Below are 18,554 nucleotides of genomic sequence, written 5' to 3' on the forward strand. Positions count from 1 at the left end.
TTTTTAAATAGTTTTTTTTAATGATACAAGTATTTTCTCAGTACAGAATTGATTTATTTAAAAAAAACACATGTGGGATACTGCTTGAACTGCAGATTCAAGTTGTTTTAAAGGAATTTCCAAGAGCATCCAAAATTGCAGCCGCAAAAATGACGCAGAGCCTCGTCCTACCGCAAAAAAATAAATGTGCCTCTGAAGTTAAATCACAACTGCGCAGTAGAGACGGGCGAATGTTTTTGGGACAGATTTGGATCCGCAGCGGATCGGCCGGTTCCCTTGGTCCGCGAATTTCAGCGGCTCAAACTCAAGAAGAGCGATTCGTGTTTTGCGGATTTTTTTTTTTGTATTATTACCAATATACGCCGTAGATACCGCAACCCGGGGGGCGGATTCTTCAGTATCCGCGGATTGGATTCTACAAATGCGTCCACGGATTGTGTGAAATGGCGGTTTTCCGATGAATCTGTGCGGATTGAAACCGCCAAAATCCAAGGAAAATGTGAGCATATCCGGCAAACGGATTCCCCCATATCTAATGAGCAGTGTGGCGTTATATGAAATATGTTGTAAAATACAGATGCAGCGCACATTATTGCACCTATTATGTCGCGTTACCGCAGTCACGAGTTTTACAGGCAATTTGCGTAATCAGGCTATTTGCAAATCAATCGCATTATTTACGCACATACATACAAGATGGTGATAAATTAACACACACACACACACACACACACACACACACACACACACACACACACACACACACACACACACACACACACACACACACACACACACTGACTAACCCTTTGATAAATGTATCAGAGCCCCTCTTTCTGTTTTACATGTACGGCCAGTTATACAGTGGGCGCGCGTGCCTGTGCAAACGCTCGTGCACGTGACGCACACTTTTTGTGTGTACGGTCCATGCTGCTGTGAGCGACAGGCTTGGAAGGTACTGTGTGTGTGTGTCACTGTGTGTGTGTCAGTGGGAAAGCTGTGTGTGTGTGTGTGTATACATGTGTGTGTATATTACATTTAAAAAAAAACATGCTGTGAGAATAAATGTATTAATATTGTGCACACAAACATACACACACATACACACACATACACACACACACACTGCAGTAGCGGCGCAAATACTTACTTTACTGAGTCTTCCCCCCGATCAGCCGGCTCCACGCTCACTGCTGTGCGCGGCCCTAGCATACAATGGCTGGCTAACCACAGCCTAATACGTACACAGTATTGTCAATCTCACAGATGTTCTTATTCAATAAAGGTTTTGAGTTTCAACTGTTAAGCGCAGGAGATAACGAACCTCTGGTCCTCTGCTGGCTGACGCAATGGATGGAGCTGGTAGACAATAGGTATAGGACATGGAAACCAGGTGCAGAGGGAGTGTAGCAAGTAACGGTACTAATAAAATAATAAGACACGGGACAGAGCAACTGTTCAGACCAGAGAGGTCCCAGTGCTTGTACTTACTGGGAGCATGCGAGTGCAATGTTGTCACTGCACTCATGTATTTTAATCTATAAATCTGTTATCCTCCTTTGTCATCACACAATCTTTTTGGGAGTTCATCAAAATCAACGTTCCACACGATCGGGACCTGATAAACGTTTAAACCGCCTTTTTCCCCCCGCGTGAGTGGGCACTCAGACACAATTTTTGGAACACACTTTAAAATGTATTAGAACATTTGCACTATGTACGTGTTTTCTTCTTTTTCGTGACCGGGAGAGGTTTGTGCTTTAAAGTTTCCTGCTGTCCTACCAAATAGATGTCCCGAAACACAATATATTATATTATATATATATATATATACATACATATATATATATATATATATATATATATATATATACATACATATATATCACGCATTCACTTTTTAGTGCAATTATCTTGCCGTCTCCGATTCACTGTTTTATTGTCTTTTAGGTTTGCACTTGTTGTTTTTTGCTCAACACAGTTGGAGTGTATGAGGAAATGAAACAGCCTTTTTGGGTGCCCTTGCAGCAAATCGAGGTCTCGTTTTCAGCCAAAATGAAGTATTTAAGAAGATAAAAGCTGCACATCTTTACATCCCGTGTGTTGGGGACTCACAGCGGGGGGTGTATGGGAGCACAGAGCCGCGCAGTATTCCCAGAAGCCCCCGCTGTGAAGATAACCATGGCCCTCTACTACAAGCACGGTCCTCTTGAACAATTTGATACCTAAAAATGTCTACAAAGGCTCGTTACCATATGATCGTTTCTGCAGATCTATTTCAGTTCACTGTGTTTTTAACTATACAAATTCGTGCAGCTGCCCCTCAAAACGGTTTTACCAGAAACTGCAGAAAATTGAAGCCCCACATTCAGCTTCCTCTTATTCCTGATTCTCACGATGGCCTACATCCGCTTAATCTCAATAAATACAACACATGGGTGTGATCAACGTTTAACGCCAATTTGATGTACAGGAGGGCCCCGCCGTATAGGCGGATCGCCGAGAAGCGGGGTCCTGCTGTATTAACCTATTCACTGAAGCCATATGGCCTGCAGTAAGTGACATGGGGAGTTTTAGCGCAGGGATAATTCAGTGATAACGCTGCATGTGCAAGTGAGCAGTTAGCCCAGAATTACTTATTCACTAAACTCCAACACCAAGAGATATCAGACCGACTCCAAAAATAGCACTCGTTCTTACTTCCCAAGCTGGCGTTTAGAATATCTTATACATAATAGCCTTTATATACATCTTTATATACAGCTAGATAAGAGTAGCCATCCCAAAACAGGTGATAAAAATACAGAATATTAACATTTAATATATAAATACTAATGTAGCCCAAATAGCCAACTACTCGTAGTCACTTGGGCTGCTAAAGTCTTAAAGCGGCAATCCAAGCTGGTTTTTTCCCCCACTCATTTTTATTGAACCAGGGGGTCTCGGGAGCTGAATCCCATTCATTTCAGCTCCGGGAACCCTCTGCTTTCAGAGATACTTTCCTCTGTAGGGGGCGCCTCTCCGCCCGCAGGGATCATGTTATAGCGGCGGATCAAAGCTCTCGCACCCTGCGGGCCAATAGGAAGCCGTGATGTCATCAGGTTCAGCTTCCTATTGGCCCACATGACATGGGCAGCCAACTCAGCCAGCTTAGCGGCTACCGGCACCTACTACGGGGAGGTGAGTATCTCCAGAAGCAGGGGGTCCCCGGAGCTGAAATTAACGGGGTTCAGCTCCGGAGACCCCCAGGCTTCAACCCTGTATTTAAAATGGGGGGGGGGGAAACCCTGGCATAATTGCTCCTTTAATATTAGCACATATGGATGTTGTGTGCTTTGCATTTTATTTGTAGGGTGTTTATGCCGCGTGTTAACCCCTTTGGGGACTGAAGACATTCCTTTGCAATTTATTGGTAAGCCTCGGGCGTGAAAGAATTTAAACGATCTCCTGCCGTAGGCCGTTGTAAGATTTCTAGGAGTTATCGCTTGTTGACATCGAGGAATTGGCAAACGAGGAGTTAAAATATTTCTCAGGTCTGCAAAATTAGATGAGAATATTATAAACCAATTTACCACGAAAAAAATTCTTAGCGAATACGGCGGCAATTAAAAATTAAATATCGCTGCCGTCCCGTTGTTTTTTAATTACGAAAGAGTTTAACGCAGTTCTACCAACTTTTAGTGAATTTAGCCAGTTAAGTCAGAATATAAACGTTTATTTAAATAGGCCGCATTGTCACTCAGTAAGAGAACCTCCATTTTAAAAACCCTATTAATTTACCTTGTTGATGGAGTCTTTTTGCGTGGGGAAGTTTCTACAGATCTGTCCATACTTTTGGATACCATAAAAAAAAAAAAAACAATATTTTTTTTATTGTATGCTCGCTGTTTAATCCTAAACGCTATGTTACTACAGTATGCACAAACTACTCACATACGTGTTTCCAAACATACTGCACATATTTACTAAGCAGTGCTATACCATAAGACAGGGGCGCTCAACTCCAGTCTTCCAGGCCCCCCCACCCCTCACAACAGGAAAGGTTTTCAGGATATCCCTGCTTCAGCACAGGTGGCTCAATCAGAGGCTCAGTCTTTGACTCTGATTGAGTCACCTGTGCTGAAGCAGGGATATCCTGAAAACCTGGCCTGTTGATGGGGGTAGGGGGAGCCACTGGCAGTCGTGTCTTCCACTATTGGAAGGTGGCTCATGGTGGCACTTTCTTAGTAAATAATAATAAGTACCACACAAGTACCACACAAAACTCAAGCCAAAATGGCTGCAGATAATAAGCGGAGAAAAAAAAAAAAAAAAAACTTACTGCTGATTAAGCACTGTGATCAAATGTTCCATCAATTAGTGTTTGGGGGCTGACAAATGTCTACAAGATCATTAATGCCAGATGTTCCGGACTTATCTGGAGTGATTTATGCTCCGATCAGGAGTAATTTAAGACAGTGCATCATTATGTTACAAAAGATGGAATCGTTCCCTGACAAAAGGACAATCTTCCAGCAGAAAGGTCATGCACGGGTCAGCTAAATAAAAAATGGAAACCCTTCACTTAGTAACTTAATTGTGCGTCTTGCCTTAAAAATATCAATTTGGAATTTCGCGTTTAACGAGAGTTTAAAAATGTGAGTCTCAAAAAAAAAAAAAACAAAAAAAAAAAAACCTGGTATCTTCATTGTGAATATATTACAGCAGCAATGCAACATTAAAAAAAAAACACATTTGCAGCACTCCGGCACTGCGCTGTTAAAGGGGTTTAACCCCCGGGATGACAGGGAGACAGGAATACGCATTGCCAAGAAGAGTCTCGGTGACAATAGCAAGGCATGGCAAATATTGACCACCGTCTTGGGAGCTGTGCGGTATGTGAACAGGTCTCCTATTACACGCGGTGTGATCCCAATCAACAGTAATTAATCATTTCCCTGTATCAAAAATGTATTGCAATTATGTTAACTCAGAGGGGACATTCATGTAAGAATGAACATGGAAGCTCAAGCCTCCTGAAAAGTCAGTCAGTCAGTCTCTCTCTCTGTGTCTCTCTCTCTCTCTGTGTGTGTGTCTCTCTCTCTCTGTGTCTCTGTGTGTGTCTCTCTTTCTCTGTGTCTCTGTGTGTCTCTCTCTCTGTGTCTCTGTGTGTCTCTCTCTTTCTCTGTGTGTGTCTCTCTCTCTCTGTGTGTCTGTGTCTCTCTCTCTCTCTCTCTCTCTCTCTCTGTGTCTCTGTGTGTCTCTCTCTGTGTGTCTCTCTCTGTGTGTCTCTCTCTGTGTCTCTCTCTGTGTGTGTCTCTCTCTGTGTGTCTCTCTCTCTGTGTGTCTCTCTCTCTGTGTGTGTCTCTCTCTGTGTGTGTCTCTCTCTCTGTGTGTGTCTCTCTCTGTGTGTCTGTGTGTGTCTCTCTCTCTGTGTCTCTGTGTGTGTCTCTCTCTCTCTGTGTCTCTGTGTGTCTCTCTCTGTCTGTGTCTCTCTCTCTGTCTGTGTCTCTCTCTCTCTCAGACAGAGAGACAGAGAGAGAGAGAGAGAGAGAGAGAGAGAGAGAGAGAGAGAGAGACTCTACATATATATATATATACACAGAGAGAGAGTCTCTCTCTGACAGAGAGAGAGAGAGACACAGAGAGAGAGAGAGAGACTCTCTGTGTGTATATATATATAGTATAAATATATATATATATATATATATAAAGTGTTATCCAATCAAATGTGAGCTAGGAGCCAGATATAATAATAATAATAACAGCATGTTCTTGTATAGTCCGGCTAGTTTTACATAGCGCTTTACAGAGACACGTTTTGCCGGCACAAGTCCCTGCCACGTGGAGCTTACAATCTATGTTTTTGGTGCCTGAGGCACAGGGAGATAAAGTGACTTGCCCAAGGTCACAAAGATTCGACACCGGGAATTGAACCAGGCTCCCCTGCTTCACACTCAGTGCCAGTCAGTGTCTTTACTCACTGAGCCGCTCCTTCTCCCTATATTTGTCACCAACCCTAGGCTGGGAAGGGTGCTCCGAGATGCCCAGGTAAAAATCAGACGATAGTTCAGCCGCATAAAAGCTTAAGTTGGGCCAAGGAAAATTTTAAGATTGCTCAAGTTTTCTTATCAGCTTCCAGATTGTATGGAAAAAAACTGCATTTTTGTGCTAAAACATAAAAACGATTTCAAATCTGCAAACATCGCGTTGGTACTAATTCCAGGCCCTGTTGAAACCAGGCTAGTGACGTATATGATGGACATACAAGGCTTATCTTTGTAGCGCGAGATAAATTCCATAGATACTACATTGTTACAAATAGATCAACTCTTATTGCTATGAAAATTCACTGGACCACTGGCTATTTCTACACATATCTTTATAAAACAATGAGAAGCAGATACTTTACGTACTGTCCCAATCTCTTTCATCCCCCACCACCGAGAGAAGAAGCACCGTCGACTTGGTGAATGGAAGTCGGTGCACTGTTACTTGTGTATTCAATGGCTTCTTCCATTCATTAACTTACCTCACCGTCTACTGCTGCCACCCTCTCTCCTCGCAGGTAGAGGTAGCCATTAGCAAGACAAAAATTACCAATGGCTAGAAAAGACGAGGTGACCATTGTCCAATCCGTTCTCCTTTCAAGTTATTGCACTTTCCCCTCCAATCTCTGCAGCTAATGAAAGGTCTAGAGAGCGTCCCATCAACCATCCATCCCTTCAAGTACATCTCCTGCACACACCGAGTGGCATCAAACTTCCATAAAGTCTCACTGGCGGGTGTCACAATAAATTCGTGAAAATGTTTTGGGGTTTTTTTTGTCCCAAATTTTCAGCTGCACACTTTGTGTTAGAATAAGTTTCACTTATTCCTTGTACATAAAGATTCCAATACGTCAGAAGACTTGTTCAGCAGACAAGGTTATGGGGTATTCTTACAGTGTTACCTACAGATGGAAATGTAATCAATGATGATAACATGTACACTGATGGTAATGATGGAGACACTTTTGTCCACATTGCAGCTTAGATGTTTCATGCAGAGAGTGGTTTTGGGAAGAGAGAGTCTTGGAGAGAGAGAGAGAGTCTTGGAGAGAGAGAGAGAGAAAGAGTCTTGGAGAGAGAGAGAGAGAGAGTCTTGGAGAGAGAGAGAGAGAGAGAGAGAGAGAGAGAGAGAGAGAGAGGTCTTGCAGAGAGAGAGAGAGAGAGAGAGAGAGAGAGAGTCTTGCAGAGAGAGAGAGAGAGTCTTGCAGAGAGAGAGAGAGAGAGAGAGAGAGAGTCTTGCAGAGAGAGAGAGAGAGAGAGTCTTGCAGAGAGAGAGTCTTGCAGAGAGAGAGAGAGAGAGTTGCAGAGAGAGAGAGTCTTGCAGAGAGAGAGAGAGAGAGAGAGAGAGAGTCTTGCAGAGAGAGAGAGTTGATCAGAGTACAACCGTATTTATTGATCACTAACGCCACCCCCTTTCTCCTTGTCAGTTCCTAAACAAAGAATTTTTCTCATGTTAGGATTCAGACTAGGCCTTGAAATGTGGTGGCTAAGCCAACCTCCAACATCTGTTATGCATTAAACCTTAACTGGAATTCATCTACTTTGGCTTACATATGAATTCTATACCTCAAAACATACTGTCATTGAATTGTCTTGATATTAATTCTCATTCATACATTTTAATATAATAAACAGATTTCTAACACATTGTAATCCCTAAACCAACAATCAGAACTGTGGTGACACATTCACCAGAAACTAGTGTAGGCTGCATACCTACGAACCGGAAACCTTGGCCGACTCCCAGGAACCCCAAAGAGGCACTCCTTCACACCCCATCTGCTTCTAGAAACAAAATCACTCTCCGTGACAAGTCTATCTTCAACACACGGCAAATTGGAAACCCATTTTAGAGTAGAATAAAGTGAATGACAAGCACATTGGTACCCGTAGCTTGTGACCTGCATTGGCCTTTCAATATCTTTGCAATGCCTTGTAAAGATGTCAGGCAGAGAAGGGAAAACCTCCCAATCCTTTTGATAACGGAGAAAGAACAAGGCACATAAACGGTTGTGTTTCCCCCACTGTGCATATATCTTTTTTTATTTTCCTTAACTTTTATGCTAAGCACAGGATTTTTTTTTTTTTCAACTTTTATTTTTTAATACCACACTCAAATTACCAAGTTAACCTCGGAGAGAGCAAAAAAATGTATTAAAGCAATTTTATTCAGCAGTATTTGAATCTTACCACACGCTGCCAGTTGGCGTTTACGCTTTGCTCTCGTACAAACTCTGTAGTTAATTTTACTGCCATTTCTAACACGTGAAGCCTGTCAGTGAAATCCATGATGCATTACAAAGCTCGTCATTGAAAGAAAACAATAAAAAACAAAAAACCTGAAGGATTTTTTGATACAGTGACACAACCTGTTTTAGTACAAGGCAGCGATTACTAAACCATACTGAAATGTGAAGCTACGCAACGTCATTCATGTTTAAATTGTTTGATACTGTATGCTAAAATATGCAGGTAAATGCGGTTTGAACATACATTCACTTACAACAGGGCCCCGGGAATACGGCGGGTTCCGTTCCATGGGCCCGCCGTATAGTGAAAATCGCCGGAAAGCAGATCCGGCGATTTTCAGTGATTTTGTATGCACAGAACAGAGTTTTTGCCGTTCTGCGCATGCGCGGCCTATGGTCTGTGCGCGCAAACTACGGTATGCGCGCGCAGACAACTGTCTGCGCATGCGCGCCGGGCGCAACCGTCCATTCTGCGCGTGCGCGACAGAAAATCAAAGATGCCGGCCCCCTTCTCGGTGCCGCCGTATCGGCGGAACGCCGAAAAGCGAAGTGCCGAGAAGCGGGGCCCTGCTGTAATATAAAAGTTATTACGTTATAAAAGCACGTTCACACATCTCAGGCAGGGCTGGAGCCCTGCTCTTCCCCGTTATCTCTTAGCATGGGGGGGAAATCACTTATATTTACACAAAACAATGAAGCCTGTTTGTATTATTGTTGTTTAGAAGTGCGACGCCACCAAGGTGCAGGATATTGCTGTACAGTAACATTGTATTCCTCTAGCACACCCAAAGTCACGAGACGCTGCCAGCATGCTTTTCCTGTGTGATTTTTCCTTGTACAGATTGTCTCAAACGAAAGTTTTTTAGCCCACTATGTGAGTGCAAGTCCTGGTGACTACTCTCTGTTCTAAATACATTTTTTATATGCAGTATTATGCTATGGAGCTGGCACTTCTTTTCTTTTTTGAGATATATATATATATATATATATATATATATATATATATAGATATACAGATATATATAGATATATACACATATACACATAAGAAAAGAAAAAAGCGCCCAATCCTAGTGCATTACTGTGCAAAAATAATTTAATTTCCCAAAAAAGCTCATAAATTGAACTCACAAACATAGAAGATAAAAATGCAGTTTATGAGATAATACTCATGCTCCAAATAACAGCAAAGAACCGCTCCTCTGCTCCACTGCTCTGCAGCTCCACCGGATCCGATCTAGCCCTCGTGAGTAACCTTCCAGCAGGTACTCACGACATCAGGCTCTCCACGAACTCCTTCCCCGGGAACACACCACCAGGTGACTTCAGTTCCCACCGGGGATGCCGGATGTGGCGGAACGGCGGCTGACGTCACACACTTAGTGTAGGGGTCACAAACAGGTCACGGAACGACGCTAGGATATCCACTGCACACCTAGCCCTACGCGTTTCGTCAGACAAGCTGATTTCATCAGGGGATGGGCTCTGGGTATACTATCACAAGTATATACACCCATGAGTCCAATTAGCTGTATTAGAAATCGTTAGGTCATGTGTAATCATGTGTAATCAATCAACTATTAAAAAGTCTAAAAATATTATCTGTGAAATAAACATGAAAATGAAAACATAAAAACCAGTAAAATTGATATTATAACTTAGTTGATCACATAATTAATTGAAAATAAAAATAATAATAACAAATAGAAAGACATAAATTATATGAAGTACATTTTTAGAGAAATTTGTCTCTATTTTTTGCTATCAAACAACACCCAAGCGCAGTCCCTAATTGTATATATCCACATATATACACACACACAGTTAGGTCCGAAAATAATAGGACACTGATACAAGTTTTGTTATTTCGGCTGTGTACCAAAATTAATTCAAGTTACAGTCAAATAATGAAAATGGGCTTAAAGTGCAGTCTATCAGATTTAATTTGCGGGTATTCACATCCAAATTGGAGAAAGGGTTTAGGAATTACATCTCTTTAATATGTAGCCCCCTCTTTTTCAAGGGACCAAAAGTAATTGGACAATTGACTCAAAAGTTGTTTCATGGACAGGTGTGGGCTATTCCTTCGATATTTCATCATCAATTAAGCAGGTAAAAGGTGTGGAGTTGATTCCAGGTGTGGCATTCGCATTTGGAAGCTGTTGCTGTGAACCCACAACATGCAGTCAAAGGAGCTCTCAATGCAAGTGAAACAGGGCATCCTAAGACTTAAAAAAAAAAAGAAAATCCATCAGAGAGATAGCAGGAACATTAGGAGTGGCCAAATCAACAGTTTGGTAAATTCTGAGAAAAACAAAACAAAAACGCACTGGTGAGCTCTGCAACACAAAAAGGCATGGACGTCCACGGAAGACAACAGTGGTGGATGATCGTAGGATCCTTTCCATGGTAAAGAAAACCCCCTTCACAACATCCAGCCAAGTACTCTCCAGGAGGTAGGCATATCATTATCCAGGTCTACCATAAAGAGAAGACTTAACAAGAGCAAATACAGAGGGTTCACAAGGTGAAAACCATTCATGCTTCAAGAATAGAAAGGCCAGATTAGACTTTGCCAAACAATATCTAAAAAAGCCAGTCCAGTTCTGGAACAGCATTCTTTGGACAGATGAAATTAAGATCAACCTGTACCTGTGCGTGTCTGTAAAATATGTGCGTCTATTCCTATAGAATATATATTCTATAGGAATAGACGCATATATTTTACAGACACGCACACACTACACGTATCTATCTATATATATCTATATACACATATACATACACACACACACAGGTTTTGCCCAGATGATATATTTTGCTCTTGGTAGGGACCTCTGGCATGCTGAGAAGAGATTGCTGCAGCAGGAAATATCAATGTATTCGCAATTAACAGATCCACAAAACCATTTCCAATGATATTTGACAGAAATGCCGCATGAGACTTCGCAGGCAGCAGCAGCAGCAACACGTATGTGTCCAAAAGTGTAGAATTATTTTCTATGTACAAATTACACTAAATTGCAAATCAGAAGATATTACATTAAGTCTGCCTCATCTTGTGAAAGCTTTCTGACGGACCACAAATAATGCAAAGCAATGAATATGTACTAATATTTCTTTGTTACCGTGTAAGCAAAAAGACTAAAATACTTAAGTCATCTTCTGAACGTTCCTGCAGTTACATTTCCAAACTTAATAGCAAGTGGGAATTAAAGTTGTTGCTTTCATTTTACAACTATACATTTATGCATCGTACAGAAAAATGGTTCCATCGTTTCAGGATTGTACATTGGAAAATGCTTTCTTCTAGGTATGTAAAAGTTGCTTAATCTAGTCCAGGCCTGTCCAACTCGTAAAGTGAGAAGGGCCGAACTGCTCCAAGGAAAAAAAATTTGGGCCGCACGGGTTAAATCATCATCATCATCATCATCTCTCCTCCAGCACCTCTCATCATCATCATCATCATCCTCATATCTCCCCCAGAACCCCTCACTATCAACCTTTACGATACTCTCCATCTATCTCTCATACCCCCATCTCTCCCCCTCACCCACACAATACCCCCTCCACATCAAACACACAATACCCCCTCCACATCCCCAGCCCATTCCATGTCAGCAGCCCCACCCCCAAGTCAGCATCCCAAGTCAGCATCCCCCCCATGTCTCTCTTCCCTCAATATGACACTCTCTCCCCCTCCTCTCAATATGACTCTCTCCCCCCCCCCCTCAATATGACTCTCTTCCCCTCCCCTCAATATGACACACTCTCCCCCTCCCCTCAATATGACGCTCTCTCTCCCACCCCTCAATATGACACTCTCTCTCTCCCACCCCTCAATATGACACTGTCTCTCCCCCTCCCCTCAATATGACACTCTCCCCCTCCCCTAAATGACACTCTCTCCCCCTCCTCTCAATATGACACTCTCTCCCCCTCCTCTCAATATGACACTCTCCCCCTCCTCTCAATATGACACTCTTTCCCCCTCCCCTCAATATGACACGCTCTCCTCCTCCCCTCAATATGACACTCTCCCCCTCCCCTCAATATGACACTCTCTCCCCCTCCTCTCAATATGACACTCTCTCCCCCTTCTCTCAATATGACACTCTTTCCTCCTCCCCTCAATATGACACGCTCTCCCCCTCCCCTCCCCTCAATATGACACCCTCCCCTCAATATGACACACTCTCCCCCTCAATATGACACACTCTCCCCCTCAATATGACACACTCTCCCCCTCAATATGACACACTCTCCCCCTCCCCTCCTTTTTTTAAACTTTTTTTTTTTAACTTTTTTTAAAATTATTATTTATTTATTTAATTAATTAATTAATTAAGTGGCGCCCGGCCGGAGTCTTCGCGGGCCGCACAGAGAGGCCAGACGGGCCGCATGCGGCCCGCGGGCCGTATGTTGTGGAGCCCTGATCTAGTCAGTAACAATATATATATATATTCGCCGCGCTTCTCCGTGTAAGGAGCATGCTGCTGGTGAAAAGATTGGCCATACATATGTGAAAAAACAGAAAGGGAATCCCTGCGCTTCTCCCATTGGGCCAACAATAAATGGGGAAATAAATGTACATAGTGAAACCTACGTCTGTAAGACAAAGGAGACTTTTGGTTACATCCTTTGATCAAATAATCACAAGCCTGCTAACCAACGTCAAGGTAAGTCTCACAAACGTTCTGTGAAATATACCCTGAAGTGTTAATAAACTAAGCATAAGCTTATGTAACTTAGTGCCGTTAGAAACTGGTATATACAGTACCAGTAAAGATACTTACATGTATGCAAGTAAAGTGAAAAGTGAATTTACAGGGACCTTACTGCAGCACGCTTCCATGGGTAACGCTATCAGGGCGTGATTAATGTATTTAGCCAACCCACCTGTAACTGCTTATTGAGCAGCTTGTTTGAGGTTAGTCCCTCCTTTTCAAGGTATCTAATCTCCCAGTAAGGAGAGATGTACCCTCTATATTAACGGATTAGGATTTAATTCGGAAATCAACGAGCTTGTGCAAGTAAAACAGAACGCTCGCTGGTTCTTGGAAGAATTTTTCCACTTCAGAGAGCAGGGTTTTACTTCAATCTTGTAAGCCTAAGTGCCATCTGCAGCTGGAGATATACAGTAACAGTATGTAGTTCTGGATAGATCTTGCACACTTTTTCAGACTAGGACTAATAGAATGGTTCAATCTCTTACGCCCCTATTCAGTACTGAGTACGCCTACCAGCGCTGCAGAAGAGCTGCGCTATATGCAAATCAGCGGGACTAGCACAGGAGCGAGACTTCATAGAATACTGAATAAGGGACACCGCCTTACGAAGTGCAGAGCACCGTATACACCCTATAAAGAGTTTTTCATCTTCTAGAAGCAATCAACACACAACATCCTGGAAATAGCCTCTTAGCCAGTCTAACAACCCATGGAAATGACTCAGATACCTCTGCTCAATACTTTTTAACAGCAGGATCGGAACATAGATATAATAGAATTCGTGGCAGGCTGAAGCAACACAACAGAGCGTGCACAGAGGTAGCGACTGGGGGATGATTGATCGTGTGTGCCGCTCAATCCAAGCAGATCTTGGAGGAGCTCAGAAATAGGTTATGCCTCAAATCAACAAATTTAACAAGAGCACTGCTTCAAATGAACTTCTTGTGTATTTACAGCGGGGGGCATAAAGTCAAGAATAAATTCAAACCCTCCCCCTCCCCTTTCCCCCCACATAACACAACAAGAAATGATTTATATGATGGATTATTACACAGAGGTAAATCATGTTACCACCAAAGAAATGCTTTATCCCAGCACATTTAACCATTTCCTGCCCGCAAGCACTGAAGGGGTTAACTACCTCAACACTTGGCAAATACTATAAAATCTATTTGAGAGGTCAAATGAAATTATATGTAAATATAATAAGAAAAGGAATCCCATGGAAAGCGATAGAATGCTATCCTCTCACAAATGTAGCGGGGTTTTGCAGCGAGTAGAAGTACAGCCCGTCTAGTCTCCCAAAACTCATTCTTAGGCTGCGTCCATAGAGCCTCAGCCCACGCTCCTCCGCGCTGACGCCGAGGTTCACCTGCCCGGTCACCAGCGATCCCATGGACTGGTAGGCGAGGCAGTGTGCGCGATCGGGAGGCTGGGCAGTGACGTCGCTGGGCCAATAGCCCACGACGCACCGACGTCAACATCACAGCGCCAACGTCATGCTTTGCTGTGATTGGAGGTTTTCAGCCGACAGCGAGCTAAAAAACTGCTTTGGCTGTCAGCTGAAAAATCAATCTAAAGACATCCTCATTGAGGGTGCTGGGGCTCAGCGCGGAGCGTCCGCACGACTCAGCGCTGCCTGTCCTTCCATGGACGCAGCCTTAAGATTATTGTTATTACAGGGTTGGATTTCAGTTACCAGGTACTTACAGGGGTGGCCAAGGGTCCTCACAGGCCACTCACAGGTCAGGTTTTCAGGATATCCCTGCTTTGCACAGGTGGTTCAATCAGTGGCTCAGTCAGAATGACTGCTTCACCTGTGCTGAAGCAGGGATATCCTTAATACCTGTCCTGTTGGTGGCCCTTGAGGACTGGAGTTGGCTGCCCTGAGTTAGTACATATGAAGTACAATGGTCGTCTGCAGCTCTATGTACAGTGACACAGCCGGGGTTGCAGAAGGCCTCCTAGCTCCGGTCCCATAACGTGAACGAAGTCCGTCGGAAACATGGGAAGTCGATTCTTTACCCCTACCTCCCCAAACAATGGGAGCGAATTCATAGGACATTCATTTTGTATCTTGTACAGTAAATAAAAATACCACGTTGTGAGCGCACTCACACGTCCACGACAGGTCTACAGCCCTGCGTTTCCCCATTATCTCTTGGCAAACAGTGCTCCTGCTGCAGCCAGGGATTCTGGGAAATGACATGCAAATGAGCACGGACAGTATCACTTTTTACTTCTTAGGCCGTGATAATAATTGTGGCATGACGCCAAAAGTAAATGCATGTTTTCAATTGAGAGCGCACTTAGTGAACGTGACCGAGGCGTCCAAGCGCAAATTTTGAGCAGGCATCTGAAATTGATTTTCCCGAGCAACGGCCTTGTCATGTGAGCGGTTCAGCCAATGAGGGCGAACCGTTTACGTGACGTCATGGCCACGCCTCCCGATGCCTGCAGCCTGCAGTGCAGGGTTCGCGCGTGCGCGTGGCATCACACGGGTGCGCGCGCGTGCACAGCCGGACCTACTATAATCAAGGCCTTATGCATTGTAACATGGAGCCTCCTGCCTGCCGCATTACACAGCTTTTCAGCACAGCCTGGGTTACAGAAGTGCAGAGCCAGTAACCTACTCACAGACAGCCATTAACACATTTTGGTTTCATCAGTGCGAGCTTGGTTGTTGGATATGCTATTTTGTTTCTTTTAAAAAAAAAAAAAAACAACAGTACTAGGCGAATGCTATGAAATATCAACTGACAAGCGTTTTAACACTGCTTTCCTACCGGGATTTCACCGAGAAAATATTTTTTTACAAACATGAAAGTACTTCTGCATTTTGCATTCTTCCCAGGTAGTTTGTGCTTTGGTAATATTAAACGAGTTAGCTACAGCCTCACCTAAATTAGCCTGAAATAGCTACTGTGTTCAGCACTCTCTATAAAACCATTTGGTGTTCCCATTTGAGGATTCACAAATCGAAGAAACTAGCATTTCAAAGCACTCCGATAGCTTTTAGCCCGTCGGTCACATAGTAAAACGTATGTTGAATTACCAAAAGCCATTATGCCTGCCTTAGTCTACAATGACTACAAGGAGCTATTTAAGAATTACTCTGAAATGTCTTAAAAGCATTTGAAACATAGTTGCCAATAACTCAATGCGATGGTATCCGTTCTGTATGGAGACAATGGGGCTTTTACAAAGCGCTTTCGTAATAGGACAGAATAATCCACGGCAGAGACGGACGACTTTGCCCACTTCAGTTTAACGATCACCGCTATGCCGCAAAACCGCTGCTTTCAATGGCAACTCGGCTATTTTTTATAATTAGTATTTACAAATACAAACAAAAGGTTGGCAGACAGTAGGTAACATTGGCTTGTCTAGTTTTTCCGAATTGGTGCAATAATGTGTCAATCGATCAATTTGATTTTCCGTTTAGTTTTCTGCACTAATCTTTAATCCGGTGTATTCCTGAATCCCAATGTCGTACCTGCCTTTATCACTCATCCGTATCCAACTACTGGGTGGAGAGATATTGTCCCAGAACCCCACCCACTCACAACCTTGTTCGGCATGAGAGCACGACACCCTTATACAGAGACTCTGGTGGTATAGAAAATGCGTCTCCCATTAGAGATTATATGAGCTAGTGAAGGCTCTGACAGATCTGCTTTTTAACGAACCCACAAGGTTTTCCACCTCGCCAAACTCACAGATACCTACAGATGCAATCGGCACCGCAACCGTCTCTAAAAGAGGCAGGTGTAAGTCGTTCAGCTTCTAAAATAAATGTACAGTATTACTGAGCCATGCTAATAACTGAAATCCTGCTGTCACCTGGCTAGGTTGTAGCAGTTCTAGAACAGCCTTCAAAGTTATTCCTAACAGTGCTGGCTGGTGCTCCAGATATAGCGAACCCTAAAAGCCCAGGTTTTTAGCTTGATGGATTTTGCTTTCCTAGATGATTTAAACACGTGAGTGTAGAAAGGTTAAGCCTGATGTGAAGCTGTAAGCACTTGGCTCTATACCCACCAAGTACAATATTAGTTATCTGCAATGCTATTAGAGATCATAGTGACCGTTCAGCAAAACAAGTCCAAACTTTCTGTACTTTTCATCCAAGCGTCACACACTGGCTGTTTAATTACAGGTTTAATTTCACAGGCTTTCATATTGCAGGAGGGGGGGGAGAGGGAGGAGGGGAGAGAGGAGGGAGGGGGGGACAGGGAAGGGGGAAGGGAGGAGGAGAGGGAGGGGGAGGGAGGGAGGAAGGAGGGAAAGGGGGGACGGAGAGAGAGGAGGGAAGGGGGGAGAAGAGGGAAGGGGAGAGAAGAGGGAAGGGAGGAGGGAAGGGAGGAGAAGGGGAGGAGAAGAAGGAGGAGAAGAGGGGGGAGAAGGGGTGAGAGAGGGGTAGGGAGAGGGAGGAGGAGGAGGAGGGGAGATGGGGGGGGGGGAAGAGGGAGAGGAAGGGAGGGAAGGGGGAGAGGAAGGGAGAGGAGTGAGGGGGGATAGGAGGAGGAGGAAGGGGGGAATGAGGAGGGGAATGGAGGGGGGAATGAGGAGGGGAAGGGAGGGGAGAGAAGGGAGAGGGAGAGGAAAGGGGGAGGGAGAGGGAAAGGGGGAGGGAGAGGGAAAGGGGGAGGGAAGGGGGGAGTGAGAGGGGGAGGGAAAGGGGGAGGGAGGGGAAGAAAGGGGGAAGAAAGGGGGAAGAAAGGGGGAGGAGGAAGGGGGAAAGAGGGGGGAGGAAGGGGGAAAGAGGGGGGAGGAAGGGGGAAAGAGGGGGGAGGAAGGGGAAAGGGTGCTCCACGAGAGCACACGTCGTCATCTCCCCTACACAAACACGCAAGTACATGGGAACGTAGCTACCCCGACCTGGGGCACCCAAAGCAATAACGAACTATAAACCGGTGTCAGCACCAAACCAGGCACAAGAGATATGTCACAGTAGCGACATTGACATTTTTTGTTTACCTGACAACATGCCATTCCCCATTCGTAAAATATATACAGTATATATACACATTCATTTTATTTTAAATATGGTGAGTGATACTTTTTTTACCCACCATAACTTAACTATATGTATGTATATATAAAATATATATATACACATATACATATACATAAACATAAACATATACACAAAAAACATTCCCCATTATTTAAAGAAATAGTATATATATATGTATAATTATATATATTTATATATATATATATATAAAAAAAATTATATGTGTGTGTGTGTGTGTGTGTGTGTGTGTGTGTGTGTGTGTGTGTGTGTGTGTGTGTGTGTGTGTGTGTGTGTGTGTGTATATATATATATACACAAATCATGCCATTTACACATCAATGATGACAATAATAATAATAATAATGGCCGCATTATATTTTATGATGGAAGACAAAGGAAGTGTGATGCATCTCGCCGAGACTTACCACGGAGCCCCATATATCTGAAATCCTTTCATGGTTACCTCGGAATCCTGCAGGTAAATACCATTGGTGAGAAGGGATTGCACATTGTCAAAGTCCTCGGGTTT

General features: G+C 43.6%; 1 protein-coding gene across 7 annotated transcripts in view; it reads right to left on the minus strand.

The window, feature by feature from the left end:
- The window catches only part of MPPED2 (metallophosphoesterase domain containing 2), a 102,016-nt gene that overhangs the window by 39,450 nt on the left and 44,012 nt on the right, over nt 1–18,554 (minus strand). For 4 of the 7 annotated variants that reach the window (XM_075567316.1, XM_075567317.1, XM_075567318.1 and 1 more), the window contains exons 4-5: nt 18,451–18,554; nt 3,781–3,831 (exon numbers count right to left, since the gene is read on the minus strand). The exon at nt 18,451–18,554 is cut by the window's right edge and continues 122 nt beyond it. In XM_075567316.1, coding sequence (XP_075423431.1) covers nt 3,781–3,831; nt 18,451–18,554 — 155 coding nt within the window. Of the gene's footprint in view, nt 1–3,780; nt 3,832–10,339; nt 10,507–18,450 lie in introns of those variants that run through there. The other 3 variants (XR_012787604.1, XM_075567320.1, XM_075567321.1) reach the window with 2 other exon arrangements.

This window comes from Ascaphus truei, chromosome 12 (assembly GCF_040206685.1).
Source record: "Ascaphus truei isolate aAscTru1 chromosome 12, aAscTru1.hap1, whole genome shotgun sequence".
Classification (NCBI taxonomy): Eukaryota; Metazoa; Chordata; class Amphibia; order Anura; family Ascaphidae; genus Ascaphus; species Ascaphus truei.